This window comes from Neltuma alba, unplaced genomic scaffold (genome assembly GCF_004799145.2).
Source record: "Neltuma alba isolate B1F8T4 unplaced genomic scaffold, ASM479914v2 tig00010268_pilon, whole genome shotgun sequence".
NCBI lineage: Eukaryota > Viridiplantae > Streptophyta > Magnoliopsida > Fabales > Fabaceae > Neltuma > Neltuma alba.
Genome location: NW_021635193.1, coordinates 250,772 through 271,881, shown reverse-complemented (window position 1 = coordinate 271,881; position 21,110 = coordinate 250,772). Strand labels below are relative to the sequence as shown.

At 35.3% G+C, this 21,110-nt stretch overlaps 1 protein-coding gene and 1 pseudogene across 1 annotated transcript; both read right to left on the bottom strand.

Annotated features, from left to right (window-relative positions):
- Nucleotides 1–1,616: 1,616 nt before the first annotated feature.
- On the bottom strand, nucleotides 1,617–15,209 carry LOC114755396 (cytochrome P450 CYP736A12-like; annotated as a pseudogene).
- Nucleotides 7,665–8,377, bottom strand: LOC114755386 (uncharacterized). Its single transcript, XM_028944261.1, has 2 exons — nucleotides 7,857–8,377; nucleotides 7,665–7,749 (listed from the first exon to the last, which is right to left on the bottom strand). The coding sequence occupies exons 1-2, from the start codon at nucleotides 8,338–8,340 to the stop codon at nucleotides 7,715–7,717; spliced, it is 519 nt and encodes a 172-aa protein (XP_028800094.1). The 5' UTR covers nucleotides 8,341–8,377; the 3' UTR covers nucleotides 7,665–7,714.
- Nucleotides 15,210–21,110: the final 5,901 nt, after the last annotated feature.

Here is a 21,110-nt window from a genome sequence, read left to right as displayed (position 1 = left end):
TCTCCCCCAGTGAGTTGGTGGATGAAGAATTAAGCGGAGTCGTGTTCTACCCAAAAATACAAAAATAAAGCTCAAGCCGGCCGGATTAAAATATAAACGCCAATTTTGACCATGTAATGAATAAGAATGAAAAATAACACCACGCCCTCCACGAAGGACAGGTGTTTTTTGAAGCAAAGCAGAGTCAATTTTATTACGCTCACTAAACCATTCAAGAAAGCACATAAATCTACCATACACCTTAGAAAAATAGAAGCAGTTTAGGTGAAATCTGAGCAGTTCGTATCTAATTTCAACGATTCAAATTTAATTTTTTTTATTTTTATTTGTTTAAAATAATTATTTTAATATGTATAGAATATAAAGTAAAATAATCTCTTAACTATCATTTTTTAAAATAATTTTTATTTACAAATAACTAATTAAAATTTTAAATCTAGACCATGTAGATCCGATCTGGATAATCCAGATCTGATGAATTTAAGCACAAAAACTGATTTCAAAAATTAAAGACAAAAACAAATCGAGCTCGCTGGTGCTGCCATTGTGATGATGGGATTCCTCTGGTTCCATTAAAGTTCCTCTCTTCTGGCGATTGAGAGAAATATCAAAGCAGGGCGACGGAGAGAGGGCTTCTTTCTTTCTTTACTTGATCCTAAGCTCAGTTGACGAAGAAGTATGCCTAGAATAAGTTAAATAAGTGGTAATTCTTAAATGCTGTTATCTCATGAAAATTGAACTGTCTTCAGGATTATGGAAATTTTAAAAATATTTTGAAACCAAATTGTAATTAAATTAGTCTATTATGCCTTAAGATATCATCGCTATTATATTCCATATTAACATAACCACGTGTTGGTGAGAAAATTAAAAGATGGAATTTAACAAATTAGTTTGGATGGAATGGAATTAATTAATTAAGCCTCTCCCTGACCCATTTGGTGGAATGATTGACCCAAATTCTCCTGTAAAAATGAATGGGAGATATCAAAATTGTCTATTGCTACTCTTTCCAACCTTTTGTTTAATATACCTGACTCAACTGGTTTAATGACTAACAAATTCGAAAAAAATTTCCCCGTCACCAAAAAAAGGTCCAGGGTTGGGAGATTGGGTTAGAGCTTTCGTAAAGGCTCTGTTTGGAAGGAGACGTGACATTATTAAATGATTTTGCTACATAACTTTAATTTATACTTATCATGTTTTATTTATAAGGCACTTATAATATATGTCACACAAATTAAGAAATTCTCAATTGAAATACCACAACTTTTCAAATGTAATCCTATTTAATATATACCCTTTTTTAAAAAAATAGCTATCTACATTATAAATAAAGAATAATATAGTACAGTCATGCTAAAAATTTAATGAAAAAAATTTATAAATAGAACAAAAAAAAATCTCTCTATACCTTATAAATAGAATTAAAGGATTACGGTCTTAATAACAACAAAGACTACGTAGACGTATGACCAACCAAAAAAACTTGCACAAAGACTACATAGACGTATGACTAACCAAAAAAACTTGCACTTCTACAATAACATGTCTTGCATTGATTAGGATTAGGGTGTACCCATTATTGAACTGAAAAGGCCTCATATTAGGATTCATCAGTTAATTAGTAAGCGATAGGATGGAAGAGCTTGCAAGGGATTGGCTCTTGGCATTGATAGTCCAAATTTCTCAGTCATATCCAACTCGTTACGAGAGCTTTCATTTGCAAGTTCCCAATTAAAGCAGTGAACTAACTGTGCTAAAATAAGCTTAACAGTAATTAAACCCAATTGCACACCAGGGCAGCCTCTTCGACCTGAACCAAATGGTAAGAATTGGAACTCATATCCTCGATAGTCCATATTGCCGTCCAAGAACCTCTCTGGCCAAAATTCTTCCACATTATCAGACCATATCTTAGGATCTCTTCCTATGGTCCACGAGTTCACTATGATTCGTGAGTTCTTCCTTATGTCATACCCATTGATCGTGATGTCTTCCCTACACACACGACTACACGAGGGACTAGTAAGGGTGCAACTGGGTATAGTCGCATAGTCTCTTTAATCACCATATCCAAGTAACTCAACCTCGGTAAATCAGCTTCCTCGACCATTTTACTTATTCCTACTTGGTTTTGTAGTTCGAGTTGGAGTTTTTTCATCACCCTTGGATTCCTTAAGAGTTCCGAGAAAGCCCACAGAATGACAGTAGCTGAAGTCTCCACTGCACCGGCAATCGTATCCAGAAGCATGGCTTTGATGTTGGTTCGATCTATGACAAAGTTGTGGTGATCATTGTAATTAGTATCCATGCAAGAGAGTAGTATGTCCACAAAGTTCTTGTGTCGTCTATGCTGTTCTTCTGGTGCTGCCTCTTCATGCTCTCTAACAATGGTCTCCAATATCTCATCAACTTTCTTGCTTGTCTTCACCAAGCGTCTTGTAAAGCCCTAAATCAAAAGGGGTGCTTTAGCTTCCAAAAATTAATTATTATTATTGGTTAAATTACATTGTTTGTGTTTCACCCAAATTTTTTGAACTAGTTTTGGTACTCCTTACAGTTATGAATATCATAATACTTATCAATATTAAACATTCAAATATAATATGAACAGTCGAGATTTAATTTTTTGTATTTTTGTTTTTTAAAAATATTTTGCTTTAATAGGTAGATAATCCAAAATCAATGTAATCTTTAACTATAACTTTTTAAAAAAATGATTTTTTATTTAAAAATTATCAGTTGAAAATTTTAAATTTAGACCATGAAAACTATATCTAAATTGTGTAAATTCCACCGCAATGAACATTGAAACTGGTTATCAAATTTTCTTTTGCATTTTAGAAGCTTGAGCCTCTAACTTTCTATAATCTAATGCCGACAGGAATTTAATGGTATACAGGGACGTGTGATTCCTGTTTTTTCTGGATGTGCAAAGAGATTTCTGGCCCTAAGGTCTATATTAATATTCATCAGTGTCTTTTGGATAACACACTTCTGCATTTTCTGACTATAGTTTTGGATCTCAAATGCTTACTTAGTAATTAAAATCACTTTTATGATTTGTTTTTCACCCAAACAACCCTTATACCCCTTATAATAACATAATAACGGGAAAACAAATTGCCCCTGGCCTACCATTAAAACTAACCACATGGCATGGTTTCAATTTGATTTTGGTGACGGTAAGGTGTGGCTTATTAAATTTTGCAGCTGAAAAGGCTTTGGCCCGCGCCCGCCCATACCAAAAACTAAGGACTGTTACGATATAGTACGCCACCAAACTCCATCCTTGGATTAAACTGTCATCTCGATTCTTAACAAAAACATAAATCATTTTAAATTTCCATATACCGATCTCACTCTCTGTTCAATTCTTACCACTGTTGGACCAAAATTTGAGAGGATATAGCTACACCATGGACAGATTTGTCTGACCTAAACATTGAATAAATCAGAAGGAAAAAGAACAGTAAATATGCAGTTGAGTTGATAACGGTACCTGGATATCAAGTGGCGCCAAGAAAGGCACGAAATCTGCAATATTGAAGGCTCCAACCAAGTTCAGCGCTTCATGAATAAGACCCTTCAGATCAAACCTATCGTCCCTGGTGCTTCCAAATATCATTTTATACATTATATCTTCTACAAGCCGCCCCACCTTCTCCGTCAGATCCACCACCTCACGCGCCGCCGCGGATTTTCCAATAAACTTCACCGCCTGTCCCAACTCCTCCCTTCTTAAGGGAGCAAACATCTGCAATTTCGATGCGCTAAAAAGTTGCAAAGTACATAGCTTCCTCATGTTGCGCCAACAAGGGCCATAATCAGAGAAATTCATTCCCTTGTAAGACAGATTCACAATACAAATAAATAAAGCAATAAAGAGATGTGAATCTTCTCATAAAATAATACAGCGGAAGAATCTTTGTGTACCTCTTGCCATTTGTCTTATCTTGAATTATCTCGGGATCTGAGATAAGGGAATAGAGCTGTAAAAGAGAACAACAGTTAGAAGAAAAGAGTTGTTCAGGTCTCTTCTGACTGGAATAGGGCACAATGATGGCAACTGGATTAGCCGTCACCAGTCAGGGAACCTCAAGGGAGCATATAGGTATTTCACTCGCTCTCAGAATATTCAGCCGTAAACTCAATTGTTGTGTTTCTCACCATCAGAGAGTTATCAACACATATATGGACTGAAAAGCTTAACCCTACTGGGCTTGGACCTTGTTTGACTGAAAGGGCCACACTCAGAGTATTTTATTAATTTCCTAATGTATATGATCTAAATAATAATTATAATAAAATATCTAACATTCTCCCACTTGGCCCTTATACGTATGTCAATTGCCGTGCCTCAGTAACCTAAGGCTATACTGCAAGAATCATGGCGACAAGTCCCCTTAAGTCGGGTATTATCTTCCATGCATCACAAGCAGCATCCTTACTTAATGGGTATACCTTTATGAACAAACTCAATTTTGTTCGGTTCCTACTTTATGTTTATCAACCTCAAAAACACAAATGTATATACAATCATAACAAGAGATGACAAACCATAAATTTCATTGCTCATACCTCAACTAATCAATTGGAGGACGAAGTCCCATGTGAGGTACGTGTGAAACAAAGTCATTCGGTTTCAACCCTTTAGTCAAAGGATCAGCTAGCATTTCCTTTGTACCGATGTATTCAACTGAAATTTGGCCATCCATAACCCTTTCTTTCAAGCATAGGAATTTCAATTCGACAAACTTACTTCGACTCTTATTCCTCTTGTTGTTGGCTATGGCCACTGCAGCGGTGTTATCACAATACATTCTGATCGGCCTAGAGATCGAATCAACAATCTTAAGCCCAGCAATGAAATTCTTTATCCAGATCGCTTGTGAACTTGCCTCAAAACACGCAATGTACTCAGCATCACCAGTAGAAGAAGCTGTTAGAGTTTGTTTCGTACTCTTCCATGATATGGCTCCTTCTGCTAGTAGGAAGATATAACCAGTCGTAGACTTATTTGTGTCCAAACATCCTCCCAATCAGAGTCTGAGTAACAGTCACTTCTAGATTCTCTGTCCTCTTATATGTAAGCATGTAGTGTTTAGTCCCTTGTAGGTATCTAAACACTTTCTTTGCAGCTGTCCAATGCGCCTCACCAGGATTACTTTGGTACCTTCCCAGCATGCCCACAGCAAAAGCTATATCAGGTCTAGTGCAAACCTGTGCATACATTAAACTTCCTACTGCTGAGGCATATGGGATCCTTTCCATTTGCTTTTTCTTGAGCTTGGTTTTAGGACACTGATCTAGACTGAATTTGTCTCCTTTCTCTAAAGGAGTCACGTTGGTTGAACAGTTCTTCATCCAGAATCGTTCAAGAACTTTGTTTATATAGGTTTCTTGAGACAGGCCTAAAAGACCTTGAGTCCTATCCCTATGGATCTTAATGCCAATGACATAAGATGCCTCACCCATATCTTTCATATCAAAGTTCTTAAACAGAAACTGTTTTACCTCGTGCAATAGTCCCAGATCGTTGGTTGCAAGTAATATGTCATCGACATATAAAATCAAAAATATGATATTGCTCCCACTAACCTTGTGGTATATACATTCATCCATGATGTTCTCATCGAAACCAAATGATGTGATCACCTCATGGAACTTCAAGTACCACTGTCGTGAGGCTTGCTTTAAACCATATATTGATTTCTTTAGCTTGCATACCAAGTTTTCTTTGCCTTTCGCAATGAATCCCTCAGGCTGCTTCATATAGACCTCTTCGTCAAGATCACCATTGAGAAATGCAGTTTTAACATCCATTTGATGCAATTCCATATCAAAATGTGCAACTAATGCCATGATAATGCGGAATGAATCCTTCTTTGATACAGGAGAAAATGTTTCTCTGTAGTCGATTCCTTCCACTTGCGTAAAACCCTTGGCAACCAACCTTGCTTTGTAACGATCAATGTTACCTTGTGAGTCTCTTTTGGTTTTGTAAACCCACTTACAGCCAATGGCTTTAGACCCACTAGGTAACTCTACAAGCTCCCATACATGGTTGTTTGCCATAGAGTTCATTTCCTCGACCATGGCATCATGCCACAACTTGCAATTCTCATTCTTCATGGCTTGAGTAAAGGTCAAAGGATCATTTTCAATACTAACATCACAGTCAATTTCAGTGAAGTACACAACGTAGTCACTAGGCAATGCCGGCTTTCTCTCTCTAGTTGACCTCCTCAGTTCAACTTCTTGAGTTGGCTGAGGTTGCTCATCAGGAACATCCTCTGTCACATTCTGTGGTGGTTCTACTTCTGTGACAGGTTGGTCAGCTTGCATATGTTCCTGATGTCTAGCATCATCAACTTGAGTTATGGGATCCACATCATGTTGTATGACAGCTCTAACTAAAGAAGAGTCATTGACAATTGATGTTCCCTCACCATTTGTGCTAGTGGTCTCTTCTATGTGATCAATTCCTATCTGATCACTCCCACTAATCACATCATTCTCAAGAAACTTAGCATTCCTAGATTCCACAAATCGTTTTGAAGGAGGCGGACAGTAAAACTTATAACCCTTAGACTTTTCTGCATAGCCTACAAAGTAGGCCCTAATAGTCTTAGGGTCCAATTTCTTTTCCTGTGGGTTGTACACTCTTACTTCTGCAGGACAGCCCCATACCCTTAAATGATTCAAACTGGGTTTCCAACCTTTCCAGATTTCAAAGGGTGTTTTAGGCACTGCCTTTGTTGGAACCCTGTTTAGAATGTATACAGCTGTCTTGAGTGCTTCTTTCCATAGAGAAATTGGTAGTTTGGAGCTACTCATCATGCTCCTAACCATGTCCAGCAAGGTCCTATTTCTTCTTTCAGCTACACCATTCATGTCTGGTGAGCCAGGCATGGTATATTGAGCAACTATACCTTGCTCTCGAAGAAATTCTGCAAAAGGACCAGGTGCTTGTCCTTCATTGGTGTACCTACCATAGTATTCACCACCTCTATCAGATCTTACAATCTTAATTGGTTTCCCAATTTGTTTTTCTACCTCTGCTTTATATTCCTTAAAGGCATCTAGTGCCTCACTTTATTATAAAGCAAATAGATATACGTGTAGCGCGAGTAATCATCGATAAAGGTGATAAAATACTTTTGACCGTGTGCGGTTAAATCAGGGCAGCAAATATCGGTATGTATAATCTCAAGCAATTCAGAACTTCTTTTAGCTCCCTTTTGTGACTTGGTGGTCTGCTTTCCCCTTATGCAGTCCACGCAAGAATCAAATTCTGAATGGTCTAAGGGTGGAAGAATTTCCTCCTTAGTTAACCTTTTGATTCTATCAATGGAGATATGTCCCAATCTCCTATGCCACAAGCTAATAGAATTCTCATTGATGACACTTCGTTTAATACCACGCGAAATATTAAAAGATTGAACAGGATCACGAATAATTTTAAATAAATTATCAATCATTGCAATGTCTGCAATCTTAACATGATGTCTGCTCAAAACATAGAGCCCTTCTCAAGACATAAACCATAGTCCAACGGAATTAATTTTGAAATGGAAATTAAGTTCCTCATGTATGTCGGAATATAAAAAGTCTCAAAAAGGTCTACATGAGTATTATTCAAAAAAAATGATAAGTCCCAACCAACTCCACACGGTCTGGGTTCCTGCTGCCTGATAGAACCCATTCCTCACTCGGATGTGGTGGCCTGCTTGTTAAGAAGCCCTGCATGGTTGTGGAAATGTGGATCATTGAACCAGTATCAATCCACCAAGTGTCATCATCAACATTAATAGCATGAGATTCTAAGGTAACATGAGAAGTAAACACACCTTTACGTTCAAGCCATGCCTTCCTCTTGGAGCACTCATTCTTCATGTGCCCCTTCTTCTTGCAGAAGAAGCATTTGGCATCCTTCTTATTTAAGGCAGTGGCAGGAGGGATTCTTCTCTTTCTTTTCTTCTTGTCATCCTTATTTCCCTTCTTACTGCCACCCCTATTGGAGCTTTCTCCCAGATGAGCTTCCTTAGGTGCACCCTTTCCACTCATCAACAGCCTAGTTTCTTCTTGCACACACATGGACAGCAATTCATCAACTGACCATTTCTCCCTATATGTGTTGTAAGATACTTTAAAGGCATCAAACTGAGGAGGAAGGGAGTTCAGGATTAACTGCACCAGGAATTGCTCAGTAGGCTCCATATCGAAGGATTTCAACTGAGAGGATAAATCTCTCATCTTCATTATATGCTGCCTAGTACCGCCTATACCTGTAAGCCTCATGGCACATAATTCCGACATAATGGTGCCCCCCATCTGCTTGTCTGTCGGTTTGAACTGTTTGTCCACAGCTTCCAGGTATTATTTAGCAGTTTCGCATTTAGGGATTGCTCCCCGAATGCTCCTAGCAATCCTTGTTTTGATCAACAGGAGAGTAAGGCGATTGTTTTTCTCCCAGGATTCATAATACTCTTTGGCCTCTTTGTCAGTCGAGCCATCAGCTGGTTTGGGAGGCCTTTCAGTTTCCAGGACATAGTCCATGTTCAGACAACCGAGATGTAAAGCAATGTCTTCCCTCTAATCAGGGTAGTTAGTACCATCAAGTATAATTTTGTTACTAGCATTAGCAACAATGTTAGGGACAGTAAATGCAGCTGCAATTATTAGAGAATCAGTCAAACTTCCAAATAAATAGAGACAATCACAATAACTGTGCCTTGTATGCTTAAAACATTAATAAAGCATACAATTATAAATATGTATCACTAAGTTCTTCCTGTGGGCAAAGAAATTAGCATAGCATGTATTTATCTCATATTGATGGAACTAGAACGCATTTATATTTCCTAATATCTGTGGGCTACTTAGAAAATACAAGGCAATTCTATCCCACCCTAATTAAATATACATTGATAATTATCTACCTGTGAGCAAAGACCAATTATGAATGCATATTTAATTACAATTGATATTTTATAAGTCCATTATGTGATTTATATCGCATGCAATAGATAAAGGATGCTGTGGCTACTCCTTAAAGAAACATGCTAATCACAAATATCATACAAGTGCATTTAAGTCCAGCATATGCACATCTCAATGGAGAATTTAAGCAATTAATTTAATTAACAAGTAAATAACTGAACTAAATTCTCCCACTATTTTTATGCATCCAAATAATTGTTTAAATATTAACCTCAGCATATTTCTTCTAAAAATGAACATTGCAAAATTCAAGTAAATAACCAAATTGCCCAAAATTTAGTATCCAAACATTTAGGCAAATAAACAATTTTACAATAAACAATTTTGCAAATTTACACAAGATATGAAATAGCTAAGATTAACTTTTATCTTTATTTAAACAATTCAAATATTTGCATAGAATAAATTACATGTGAAAACTATTTTTTTCAAATAAATAAATAACTTGCAATTAATTATTTATTTAACATGAACTTATTCTGGAAAATAAAAATAAATGGGCTAAACAGAGTTTAATCAAAATAGGCCCAAAAGGAACATTCTAAGATAACAAAATAGTTGTTCTGGCCCAAAACAGAAGCCCAGTAACCAAACAGTGACCAAAAACTGATTTCTGTGCAAAAACAGCAAGCCCAAGACGCACAGTGCAGCCCAGATAGCAAACAGAGAGGAAAAAAATTAATTCTGTACAAAAAAGCCCAAAATCGAGGCCCAAAAGGTTCTGCAGCATCACTGTGCAAAATGCCCCCTTTTTATTAAAAAACAGTAGGCCCAAACAGGAAGGGCCCAGACAGCAACAAAACAAACAAACAAAATTTTTTATTTCTGTACAAAAAACAAATCCTCGGCCCAGTTTGAAATTCAGAAGGAAAAAAAAATATGATTACAAACCCAGAAATCCCATTCGGTCCAAACACAATTTTTTTTTAATAAAGCCCGAAACGCGGCCCAAAATCTGAGTAAGTGAAACGGTGAGTTTCACTTAAGCCTGAAACGACGCCGTTTTAGAATGTGGGTCTTCTCCCTCATGGAGTCGGGTTAGGTTAACCCGACTCCTGACCCGGTTTTGACCCGTTTCGCACCCCCTTCATGGCCGCCAGATTCTGCCATTTTTTCCGGCGGCCCTGGTCCGTTTCCCTGCGTTAAAAGCGCAATTTTCTGGCCAAAAGACGCCATTTTTCTCTGTTTCTCTTGGCGCAATTCACAAAAAACAACATGGAACGAGATTTAAATGGTAAAAGGGGCCAAAAAAACGAAATAAAAAGGAAGAATGAAAAAGAGCGTTTTCGGTTCCTCCCAAGTCCGACGAAGGTGGCGACGGTGATCATCGAAGAGTTGATTGTCCTCTTCTTTTCCGTCCCAAATGTCCAAAACACACCTCTTTGACATGTACCGAATCAACAGGAAACAAAAACGTAGATAAAATTTAACCTTTGAACAAATAAAGCATAAAACGCAATGATTCGGGTCCCCAAATGGTGATGGAGTCGGTGACGGCGATCATTGGAGGAACAATTATTCATCTCCTCGCGTCCCATTCATCCGAAAATGTGAAAAATATAGAACATATAGAACTGGATTTAATTTTCAATTAGAATAAATTGCAGTATAAAATAATTATCTTTGATCTTGCTAATGGAACCCGATGTGAGTCACAACGGTAAAACATTGTATTCCATTTTATGCTCAGATCATCCCAGATAAAGAAAATAAAGAGGCAGAGAATAATTAAAGAAGGCTCTGATGCCACGTGTAAGACAGATTCACAATACAAATAAATAAAGCAATAAAGAGATCTTCTCATAAAATAATACAGCGGAAGAATCTTTGTGTACCTCTTGTCATTTGTCTTATCTTGAATTATCTCGGGATCTGAGATAAGGGAATAGAGTTGTAAAAGAGAACAACAGTTAGAAGAAAAGAGTTGTTCAGATCTCTTCTGACTGGAATAGGGCACAATGATGGCAACTGGATTAGCCTTCACCAGTCAAGGAACCTTAAGGGAGCAGATAGGTATTTCACTCGCTCTCAGAATATTCAGCCGTAAACTCAATTGTTGTGTCTCTCACCATCAGAGAGTTATCAACACATATATGGACTGAAAAGCTTAACCCTACTGGGCTTGGGCCTTGTTTGACTGAAAGGGTCACACTCAGAGTATTTTATTAATTTCCTAATATATATATATATCTAAATAATAATTATAATAAAATATCTAACATCCCTTGGAGCCATAAGAAAGGAACTCGGACGCTTGATTCTTTGGGCGGCTTGCAAAAACGACGTCGTGCGTCTTGAGGAAAAGCTCGGCAGCTTCAGGAGAAGAGACGACAATAGCAGGGACTTGTCCGAGTCGCAAGGACATGATGGGTCCATAGCGCTTCGCGAGAGACTGAAGGAATCGATGCGGGAGAGCACCCAACTAGTGGAGGTTCCCAATAACCGGCCAGGCCGGTGGACCTGGCGGTTGCTTCCGGTCACCTTTAGCTGGTCTAAGGCACAGGGATAGGAAGGGAGCTGATAGAAGAAAGAGAAGTGGAAGAAGTTGAAGAAGGGAAGGGAAGGGTAAAGGGGAAGAAGGCAACATGTTTGATTGTTTGTTGCAGAGAGAAAATCAGGAGCTCAATGCATTAAGTACTGGTTGGTGGGAAGTGAAGATTTAAAAGTTGAAGGTGTGATTAAAATCACAGCTCGCCTACGTCGCCCCATGCTATCCATTCAGATCTGGGACCAAAAAAAAAGAAGAAAGAAGATTGCTATAAATTGGCGCGGAGCCTCTCCTCACCTATTCCTTCGCATCCTATTTTCATCCTCTTCCCTGATCATTACCCTTCATTTCATCTACGGCCAAAAATAACCCATTTATCCAGCGACGGTGCGTGAACTCATCGAAATAAAAATGGGAAGATCACTTATCGATCGCATGTCCTCTAAGAGACAAAATGTTGTATATATAATTTGAGAATATATGGGGGGAGATATGAGATCATGGAATATATTGACACATGATCAACACAGAAACAAACATAAATTAACTTTGTACACAACACAATGTAAATACTATGTCTTATCTTGATTAAATAAGGTTGCAATCATTGTTCATTTCAGACATCAATTACCTATTTCATCCGCAAATAGCACTTGATTGACCACATTTTGATAACAAACCCCAAGGAATAATCTTTACTTCTTACTATATTTTTGCATGACACATGCATATTCATCCAAGCAACTATGTGCGTGTCTATACACGTGTGCGTGTGTTTATATATACATATCCATACATATATAAATGTATATAGACTTTCTTGTCGGTGTCATTTAATTATGGGAGAATAGAAACGGGAAGAAACACGGAAGTGAACAAAATAACTTACACGTTAAGCCAATGCTTTAAAGTATTGAAATAAATTAGATTTAACAGTTTCTTTAGACATATACTTACATAACAGGCACATTAAACTAACTTCCACTCATAGTTGACATATACCTAAATATACGTGTAAACGATGTGTTGGAACAAATTTTTCTGATGAATTGTGTGGACAAACTTTCATGATTTCAAGTCAGTGATTGAACGATTTAATTGTGCCAAATCAAATCATTCTCTCGTCTTTTTGAAATGGCGGCATTCTTCTATAATTATTGATTAAATATTTCAACGACCTCGCTCATTTCTTGTTTTCTGGTTACTTGGTATAGAGCATTGAACAAAAAAGGTTTTATGCAGACGTACGTACGTTCAGAATAAAGATATCTCTAGTCTGATAATGGGAATGATAAAGGACTGTTACTTGCCCATGAAAAAATAATTAAAAAAACACTTCTGGGAGACAAAAAGTTGTCATTTTTTTGGTTTTATATTTGAGGGAAAATAAAAATTAATATTTATCGTATTTTTTATTCAACACTTTGTCTTCTTTCCTAATTTTCAGCAAATTTTAATTGAAATTTCTGCCCCTACATATATAAATAGTCGAAAATTAGCCGCTAAAGTATCAAATGCGTACTTGAGATTTCATTTCGATAACAAATCCTTGTAATGAAACATCTTTACTTGTTACCATGCATATACTGTTTGTAAGATCCCTATTCTTGTGTGTGTGTGTGTGTGCGTGTTTATGAAAGAACTTTCCTGCCACAGTTAAAACAGAAATGCCATTTTAGAATAGAAAAAACTTTCACGTTAGCCATAGATTTTAAACTATTGAAATGAATTACAATTTATTCCAATATATATTCTTCATATGACATGCATATAATTAAAACACAAGGGATACATAAGCCTTGTAATATGAGTCCTTATTATTTTCTAAAAATACAGAACTGGATCCATATGTTGAGCCAAAAGCATATAAAGTCGAAAACCTTGACCGCCATGACTAATGTGGACATTCTGTGCTCAATCTATAAGTTGGAACGGCTAACAAGTGCTTGGTTCTTGGGACTGTAAGGCCAAACTCTTCGTTCATGTCCAAGTCACTAGGACGCATGTTTAAAGCAAGCTCCCAATTAAAGCAATGCGCCAAGTGAGCCACAGCGAGTTTAACTGTAGTCAGACCCATCTGAATTCCAGGACATGTTCTACGACCTGATCCAAATGGCAACAATTCATAATCGTGTCCTCGTATGTCTATGTTTCTGTCAAGGAACCTCTCTGGATAGAACATAGAAGCATCATCTAACCATACTTTAGGATCTCGTCCTATACCCCACACATTCACTATAATCCTTGTCTTTTTTCTTATGTAATATCCATTAACTGTGACATCCTTCGTACTTTCTCGAGGGATTAAAGGAGCAGGGGGATGCAGTCTGAGAGTCTCCTTAATGACCATGTCTAAGTAACTTAACTTAGCTAAATCATCTTCCTCGACGATTCTGTTCATTCCAACTGCATTTCTAAGCTCGTTTTGGAGAGTTTCCATCACTCTTGGATTCCTAAAGAGCTCAGATAAAACCCAGTCAATTGCAACACTGGAGGTGTCAGTTGCGGCAAAAATCATGTCTATTAGAATGGCCCTGAGGTGAGGTCTATCAATCACATGGTTTTGTTCGTCCTGCAAATCTATGGGCTGATCATGCACCAGGGAAAGCATTGTGTTCATGAAGTCCTTGTGGTCTTTAGAAGCTTCTTCGTGCTCTCTCACTATCTTTTCCAGAACACCATCAAGTGCCTTATGGTTTCTCCTTAGTCGTCGTGTCAAACCCTGTCATACGGAAGAAAATATTGATCATTTAAATTTAAAGTGGGAAGAAAACCCAATTATTATTCTCCTATATATTAATGTTATTGAGGGATTATAATTTGGATTGTATATTATTTTTTTCAGCAAGAAGAATTTGGACTTGATATACGTCAGAAATGAGCTTGAACTCGTCGACGCACAGAGAAGATATATATGAGTATTATTTAAGGAAAAAAATTAACAAATTTTGATATGAGTAAAATAAGATGTTATACTAGTTGGAGGACTAAGACGCTGGCACGCACATAGCACATATACCTGGAAATCAAATACCCCAAGCCAAGGGACATAATCAACCAGATTAAATTGCCCCGCCAAGATGAGTCCCTCCTTAATCAGCCCCTTTAAGTTAAGCCTGTCGTCCTTAGCACGTCCCAGTATAATCCTATATATTATGTTTTCTATAAGGTCCCCCACCACCTCACTGAGATCGACGACCTCACGCGCCGCCGCAGCTCTCTCCAGTAACTTCACCATGGCTCCCAGTTCCTCCCTCCTCAGAGGAGCGAACATCTCCACCCTTGACGAGCTCAGAAGATGGAGCGTGCACACTTTCCTCACATACCTCCAATACGGACCATACTCTGCAAACGCTAGTCCCTTGGTTCCTCTAGAAAGTGGATCCGAGGCTTGTATATTGGGCCGGGATGCGAAAACGGTGTCGTGAGTTTTGAGGAATAGCTCCGCGGCTTCAGGGGACGAAACAACAACGGCAGGAACTTGTCCCAACTTGAACGACATGATGGGGCCGTACTTTTGGGCGAGAGATTGAAGGCTGCGATAGGGCAGTTCTCCCAGCATGTGGAGGTTGCCGATGATCGGAAGGGACATTGGGCCCGGTGGTCGTTTTCGATCATCGTGACATCGTTTTGTGATGAGTATGGAAGCGGATAGAAGGAACGCGAATGTGAGAAAGAGGACAGCAGGAATCGCTAACGATGGAGGAAACATGTTTGATCGTTTGCTTTGGAGATTGAAGAGCCCTAATTAGTGCCAGAAAATGGGGGTTCGTGGGGTTTGGATTTTATAACAAGCAGGAATTTATTGATTAATTATTATGGTATATAGATTTTTTCTTGGCCAAAATTATAGTATATAGATTAGCCAACTAACTTGAAAGCAACGAGGCGTTATGGAATTAATATCGGAATATCTGATATGGTTGAGGATGAAATGTTAAGTGAACAAAAAACCAAAAGATGTGTGCAAGTTGATTATAATCAAGGTTGTCTCAATTCTCATGAGTTTAATTATATACTTTTAATACCATTTTATTAATAAAGGTAAACTTGGATCTAAATTCGAATCATAAACTCATAAAAGTTTACTTTTATTAATAAAATAGTATTAAAAATATATAATTAAATAATTAAAATGTAAAAAATGACAATAGTTTTGTTTAAACAAATTTTAAATCCAAACCATTGAAATTCATAATTTATCATATTTAACAAATTAAAAGTAATTTTTATGAAATTCATATATAAAGTTACTAAACATAATCAAATCTAAAAATTTAGCGTGATTTTAAAAACGAGTTAATATAATTTTATAAGCTAAAAATATAAAAAGGGTTAACCTGATGAGTAAATTTGTAAGTTCAGCTAGCACGAATTTGTTATAAACTGAAAACATGAAAATGTTGAATTCGGAGAGTCAATCAACAAATTTGATAACAATAATTATAAAAATTAAAACTTCATCTTAGCCGAAAGGCCAAGAAATTAAGGCAAGCGTGCGAGTTGGTAAATATGGGCAATTTTTGGTAAGTAATAAATGTGTGCCTAAAATAAAACATCTCTGTGTGTGGGTGTGTTGGGAACAGCGGATAGGGTGGTGCGGAGATTCAACCTTGCAGCGCCGCAATGCTACGCCCATTTGGATTCACAGTAAACAAATGGATTTTAGATTATTGTTATTCTTATAACCAACATTGATTAGAAGTGATGTTAGTTAATGGGAAAATTGGTAAAAAAAACCCCTATTTAAAAATTTAATGAGCTAAAAAGACCTGAATTTGAGCACCTGTAAGTATGATCTGTGAGTGCAACATATCTTCTGCTTTGTATAATATATCTTCTATTGTGTGCAAATGATTTCCGTATTGATAATTGTTGCATATCATTGATGATATGTTGCACACAGCGAAAGATATGTTGCACTCACGGATCATAGTTATACTTGCTCAAATTCAGGTCCTTTTAACCAATTAAATTTTCATCTAGGGATTTTTTTTACCAATTTCCCCTTAGTTAATTGTAATTTACGTATGAATATTTTTTATAAGTAATTTTGAGAAATTTGATTATATATATTTGAATTTTATTAATCAGAATCACTTTGTGATATATAATTATTAGAAAGGTTTGGTAATAAAATTAACAAAAAGGATATGAATTTTATAAAATTGTTTACGTTTTCATATAATTATATTTAATAATAATTATTAAGTATAATTTAACAATAAATGACTTGAATCTTTAAATATAATTTTCATTTAATGACATGATGACATAATAATGATAATTTTTGTGAAATTGTCAATTTATTTTAAACACATACGACAATTTCATTTAAAAAAAAAAAAAGAACATACAAACACAACAATTGCACGCACTGTTAGATAAATATAAATATAAATAGTTAGGCCATATTTTTGGTAAGGATTCACAATTATCCATTGTATGATCAATTATGCCAAACCATATATAACGCACACAAAACATTAAGGAAACGTAATCCAACAAAATATTACAACCTCTAAGAAATATAATTTCAACTGGCCCTAAAATTCTAAGGTGGGTAAGATTGGAATTGAACGCAAATTTTCAACCTTAATCGTGATCAATATTTGCGGCTGAGAGAACGGAAAATTTGGAATAACATGAAAATTTTCTCTTTCCGGACGTGAAAAGCCACTGCAACTGTAATAATATGAGACATTTTTTTAAACTTATTTTTCGTGAAAAGAAAACATAAAACATATTTTTAATACCTGTTTAATACAATAAAGATAAATGTAAAAAATTATTAATTTAATGCAGATTTTCAATTTGTGGACTTAGACTGTGTTCAGGATCGTGTTTTGTAGCCTAAACGTTCATCTCAACCACCAAAGCCACTTTTTGGATTTTGAAATTGTTTTGGTTGACTTCTTTTGTGATGGACTTCTTGGGTTTGATGAGCTTTTGAGCGGAACATTGGGGTATTTGGATGAATACCAAACTATAATTTTAAAAATGATTTTACAATATACAAAATAAATATATTGAGAAGTTTGTCTCGATTTACAAAAAAAATACTTTTTAAAAACACTTTTATCACTTGCCAAACACCCCCTAGTCTTTTGTGCTTTTGGGGTAAGACAGAGTGCGGTGCAGGAGATTAAAAAAAAAAAAAGAGAAAGAGAAAATAACAGACATTGGACATTAACAATTTTTTTTTTTTGGCACTCACACATTATAAAAGTTAAAAAATAAGCCCAGGATAATTTTTTTTCGTAAATACTGATCACAAATTATTGAAAAAAAGTAAATACTGAACGTAAAATTGAAGAAAGAAAAAAAAAATAAAGCACCATGCCATTTTTTTCATTTATTTACTTAGTGTTTAGATATTTTTTTTTAACAAAAAGGCATCTTTTTTTTATTTATTAAATTGCTTAGAACTTACTCTATAGTTATGTAATATTATTTACTTAAAAAATTTTACATTTATATAATTTCTAATTTATATATATTTTTATCCATCAAGTATAATTAATTAAGATAATTTTATTTTTAATATTTTTTACTATCGTCATATTATAATATTACTTAATAAAATTTATATACTTTTTAGTCATTTTATATCCGAACTTATTTTTTATTATTTATTCAAAAATAATTTTTTTTATAAAAGCCAATTTAAACATAAATTACATCATTCTATCTCACTTTTGACTTTTTGCAAAAATCAGATTGAGAAAAAATAACTTTTCCCCTTGATTATACAAACACATGTCAAGGTTAGGAGTAGGCATTATTGCATCATATTCTTTTCACGGAGAACAATGTTAAAAAAATAGGTCCCATGTTGTTACTGTTGCTCTGGCAACGGTTAACAAGGTAATTCCCACCACCCTGAAGTTCTGAACAACTCCTTCTACCATTCGCGAGTGAAAAATAAGTGTCAAAGTCAGTCTCGAATTGAGGGTTACCACTATTTTCAATTCATAAAATTTTATATTGTTTTGTTTTATATTTCTAAAATTTGATTTGATTTTAATTTTAATATCTAAAATTTTAACTTCTTTTTTGTCCATGGAAAAAGGTTTTAGAAGCCAAAACTATTGATTTTAAATTTTAAACACAAGACCAAAATGAAGTTAAATTTAAGGAATTAAAATTAGTATTAATCCTAATGTTACAATTGAAAGACATTAATCTGGAAGCCTGCGTTTTTAAGTCAACATGAAATAAATAAATGCTTAGTAATATTGTATTTACCTCATGCCGAGGGCCTCGCATAAATCCAGATTGCCCTGTCCGTGACCGTGCAGCCACTTTGTAACCGATAAGTAGATGCTATGTGATGAGCTTTAGATATTTAACTTTGTTTATTTTAAATGATTTTGTATGTGATTTCTCTTGCTACTAGTAAAATGAACTCTTTTTTTGGCCAAAAACATGATTTTGTATTGTGTAATATTAATATACTCGTCCTGTCTGTAGTGTGAGGCCTAATGAACTAATTTGAGTATAGTTAATATGATATATTTTTTTTAAAATACTGCAAGTATCTTCCTTAATTTCCTCTCTCCTTTTCTTATTAATCATTGTTGGGAGGATAACAATTGAGTTAATTTGATAAAAAATTAATAATAGCATAAAATAGATCTTACATATAGAATCAATATCAACTCTTTGATTAGGTCTTACATCAAGGACCGCAAAAAATATTTTTTTTCAAAGTAGCCAAACAAACACGTCACACAGGCTGTAAGGAAGCGCACCAGATCATGGCAATACAGTAATTGAAAGGCAGCAACTTTAATATATATTTGAAATAGTGGCATTCTTTTAATAATTAGTTATTATTATTTCAACTACCACATTTTGACTTTGGCCCATGCCTTAGGGGGTGTTTGGATGAGGCAAAACCATGGTTTGCAGAATAGCTTCTGGAGAATAGATTCTGGAGAAAATAGATTTTGAAAGAATAGATTTTCTGAAAAAGTGATTCTGATAAAGTGAGAGTGTTTGGATAATTATTGTCAGAAGTGCTTTTTGATATGTAAAAATTACTAAAAAGGACATAAGTTTAAATGATAATTACATATAATATATATTTCATAATATATGTTTATTTGAAGTAATAAATTTATTAATAATATATATTTTGGCAACATAATAAATATGGCATAAATAATATAAATAATAAGAAATTAGTGTGTATATATTAATAAAATAAATATGTTTTTAGGAAAATGATTTATTTTGCCAAAAAAATATTATTTATATTATTTATAAATATAAATAATATAAATAATATTATTTATATTATTTAAATAAGGGATACCTAAGTATCGCCCCCCCTGCGTGTTGTTCCCTCCGTGAGCTGAAGCCCAGTAATTGTCCCAGAAGCTATGCCCCGCCTGATTATCTGAAACCAAGGTTTTGTTGGGCAAAACCAAGGTTTTGCCCAAAACCTTGGTTTTAAAAAATGGGGTGTTTGGCAAATTTTTTGCCAAACCATGGTTTGGTAAAAAAGCCAAACACCCCCTTAATTTCTTAACGTGATGCGATTAGAAAAAGTTCATAGTTAATGAGTGTGTGATTAGAAAATGTCCAAAGTTCTAATCAAGGGTTTAAATTAAAGATGAGACTGAACCGATTGAACAAGGAACCAGCTAGTTCTACTTTTAACCGTGCCATTTTTGTTTTCTTAAAAAAAAGTGCACAATCATAATCATAATTACTTAAATCAGCAGGCCAAAAGTTGCAATAGTCCTAAAACACAACCTTCAGGATTCAGTCCCGTTTGTCGGTTATTTTTTTCTTTCTTTTTTTAACAAGAATTTTTTTTTAGCAGAACAAGAAAATTTATTGATTAATGAATATTGCTGATAAGGCTTGGTACCATACTACAAGGGGAGTGACTCGCCATTGTGGAAATATCACCAAAAAAATATTGCGTTACTTTCAGCGTTAATAATAAATTACAATCACCATCAAATTAATGATAGGCATAGTTAATGAAACTTGAAAGATCAATACAAAAAGGACGTATTTCATATTTTTCCACAGTATTAAATACTCCTCCGGTCCTTAATATAGGACCTAATTATTGAGTTGGTTTTGGTCCTAAATATAAAATCCATTTCTCATATTTATCAATTTTCTCTAAACTATCCCGATGGATGCTCCCTCAATCCTAATCAAGTAGAAGAGGGAGATGGGGTATTAAGAAAGATGACTATGGTATTTTAGGAAAAACGTGTCACATTTCTTATAATTAACTAACTTACTTAACTTTATTAATCTAATTAAATTAGTTAAATGGGTCTTATATTAAAAACCGGAGGAGTACTTCAAATCAAGTCACCGAAAATTTATGAGGGAAAGATACTATAGATCATATAGCTAATTCGTATGGTTAGTGGGTGAAGGGTTTGCATCACTTGGAAAAGGTGTTTAATGAATTAATTGTTATTGGCCTGAAAAATATAGAAAGGAAGGGGAACTCTATTATTTGTTACTAGGGGTGAAAATAGACCAGGTCAAACCAAGCCTCACCCTTAATAAGCCCAACCTGTAATGAGGCTTATTAGTCTAAGCCTGGCCTACGGCCTGTAAAAAGCCTTTTATTCGA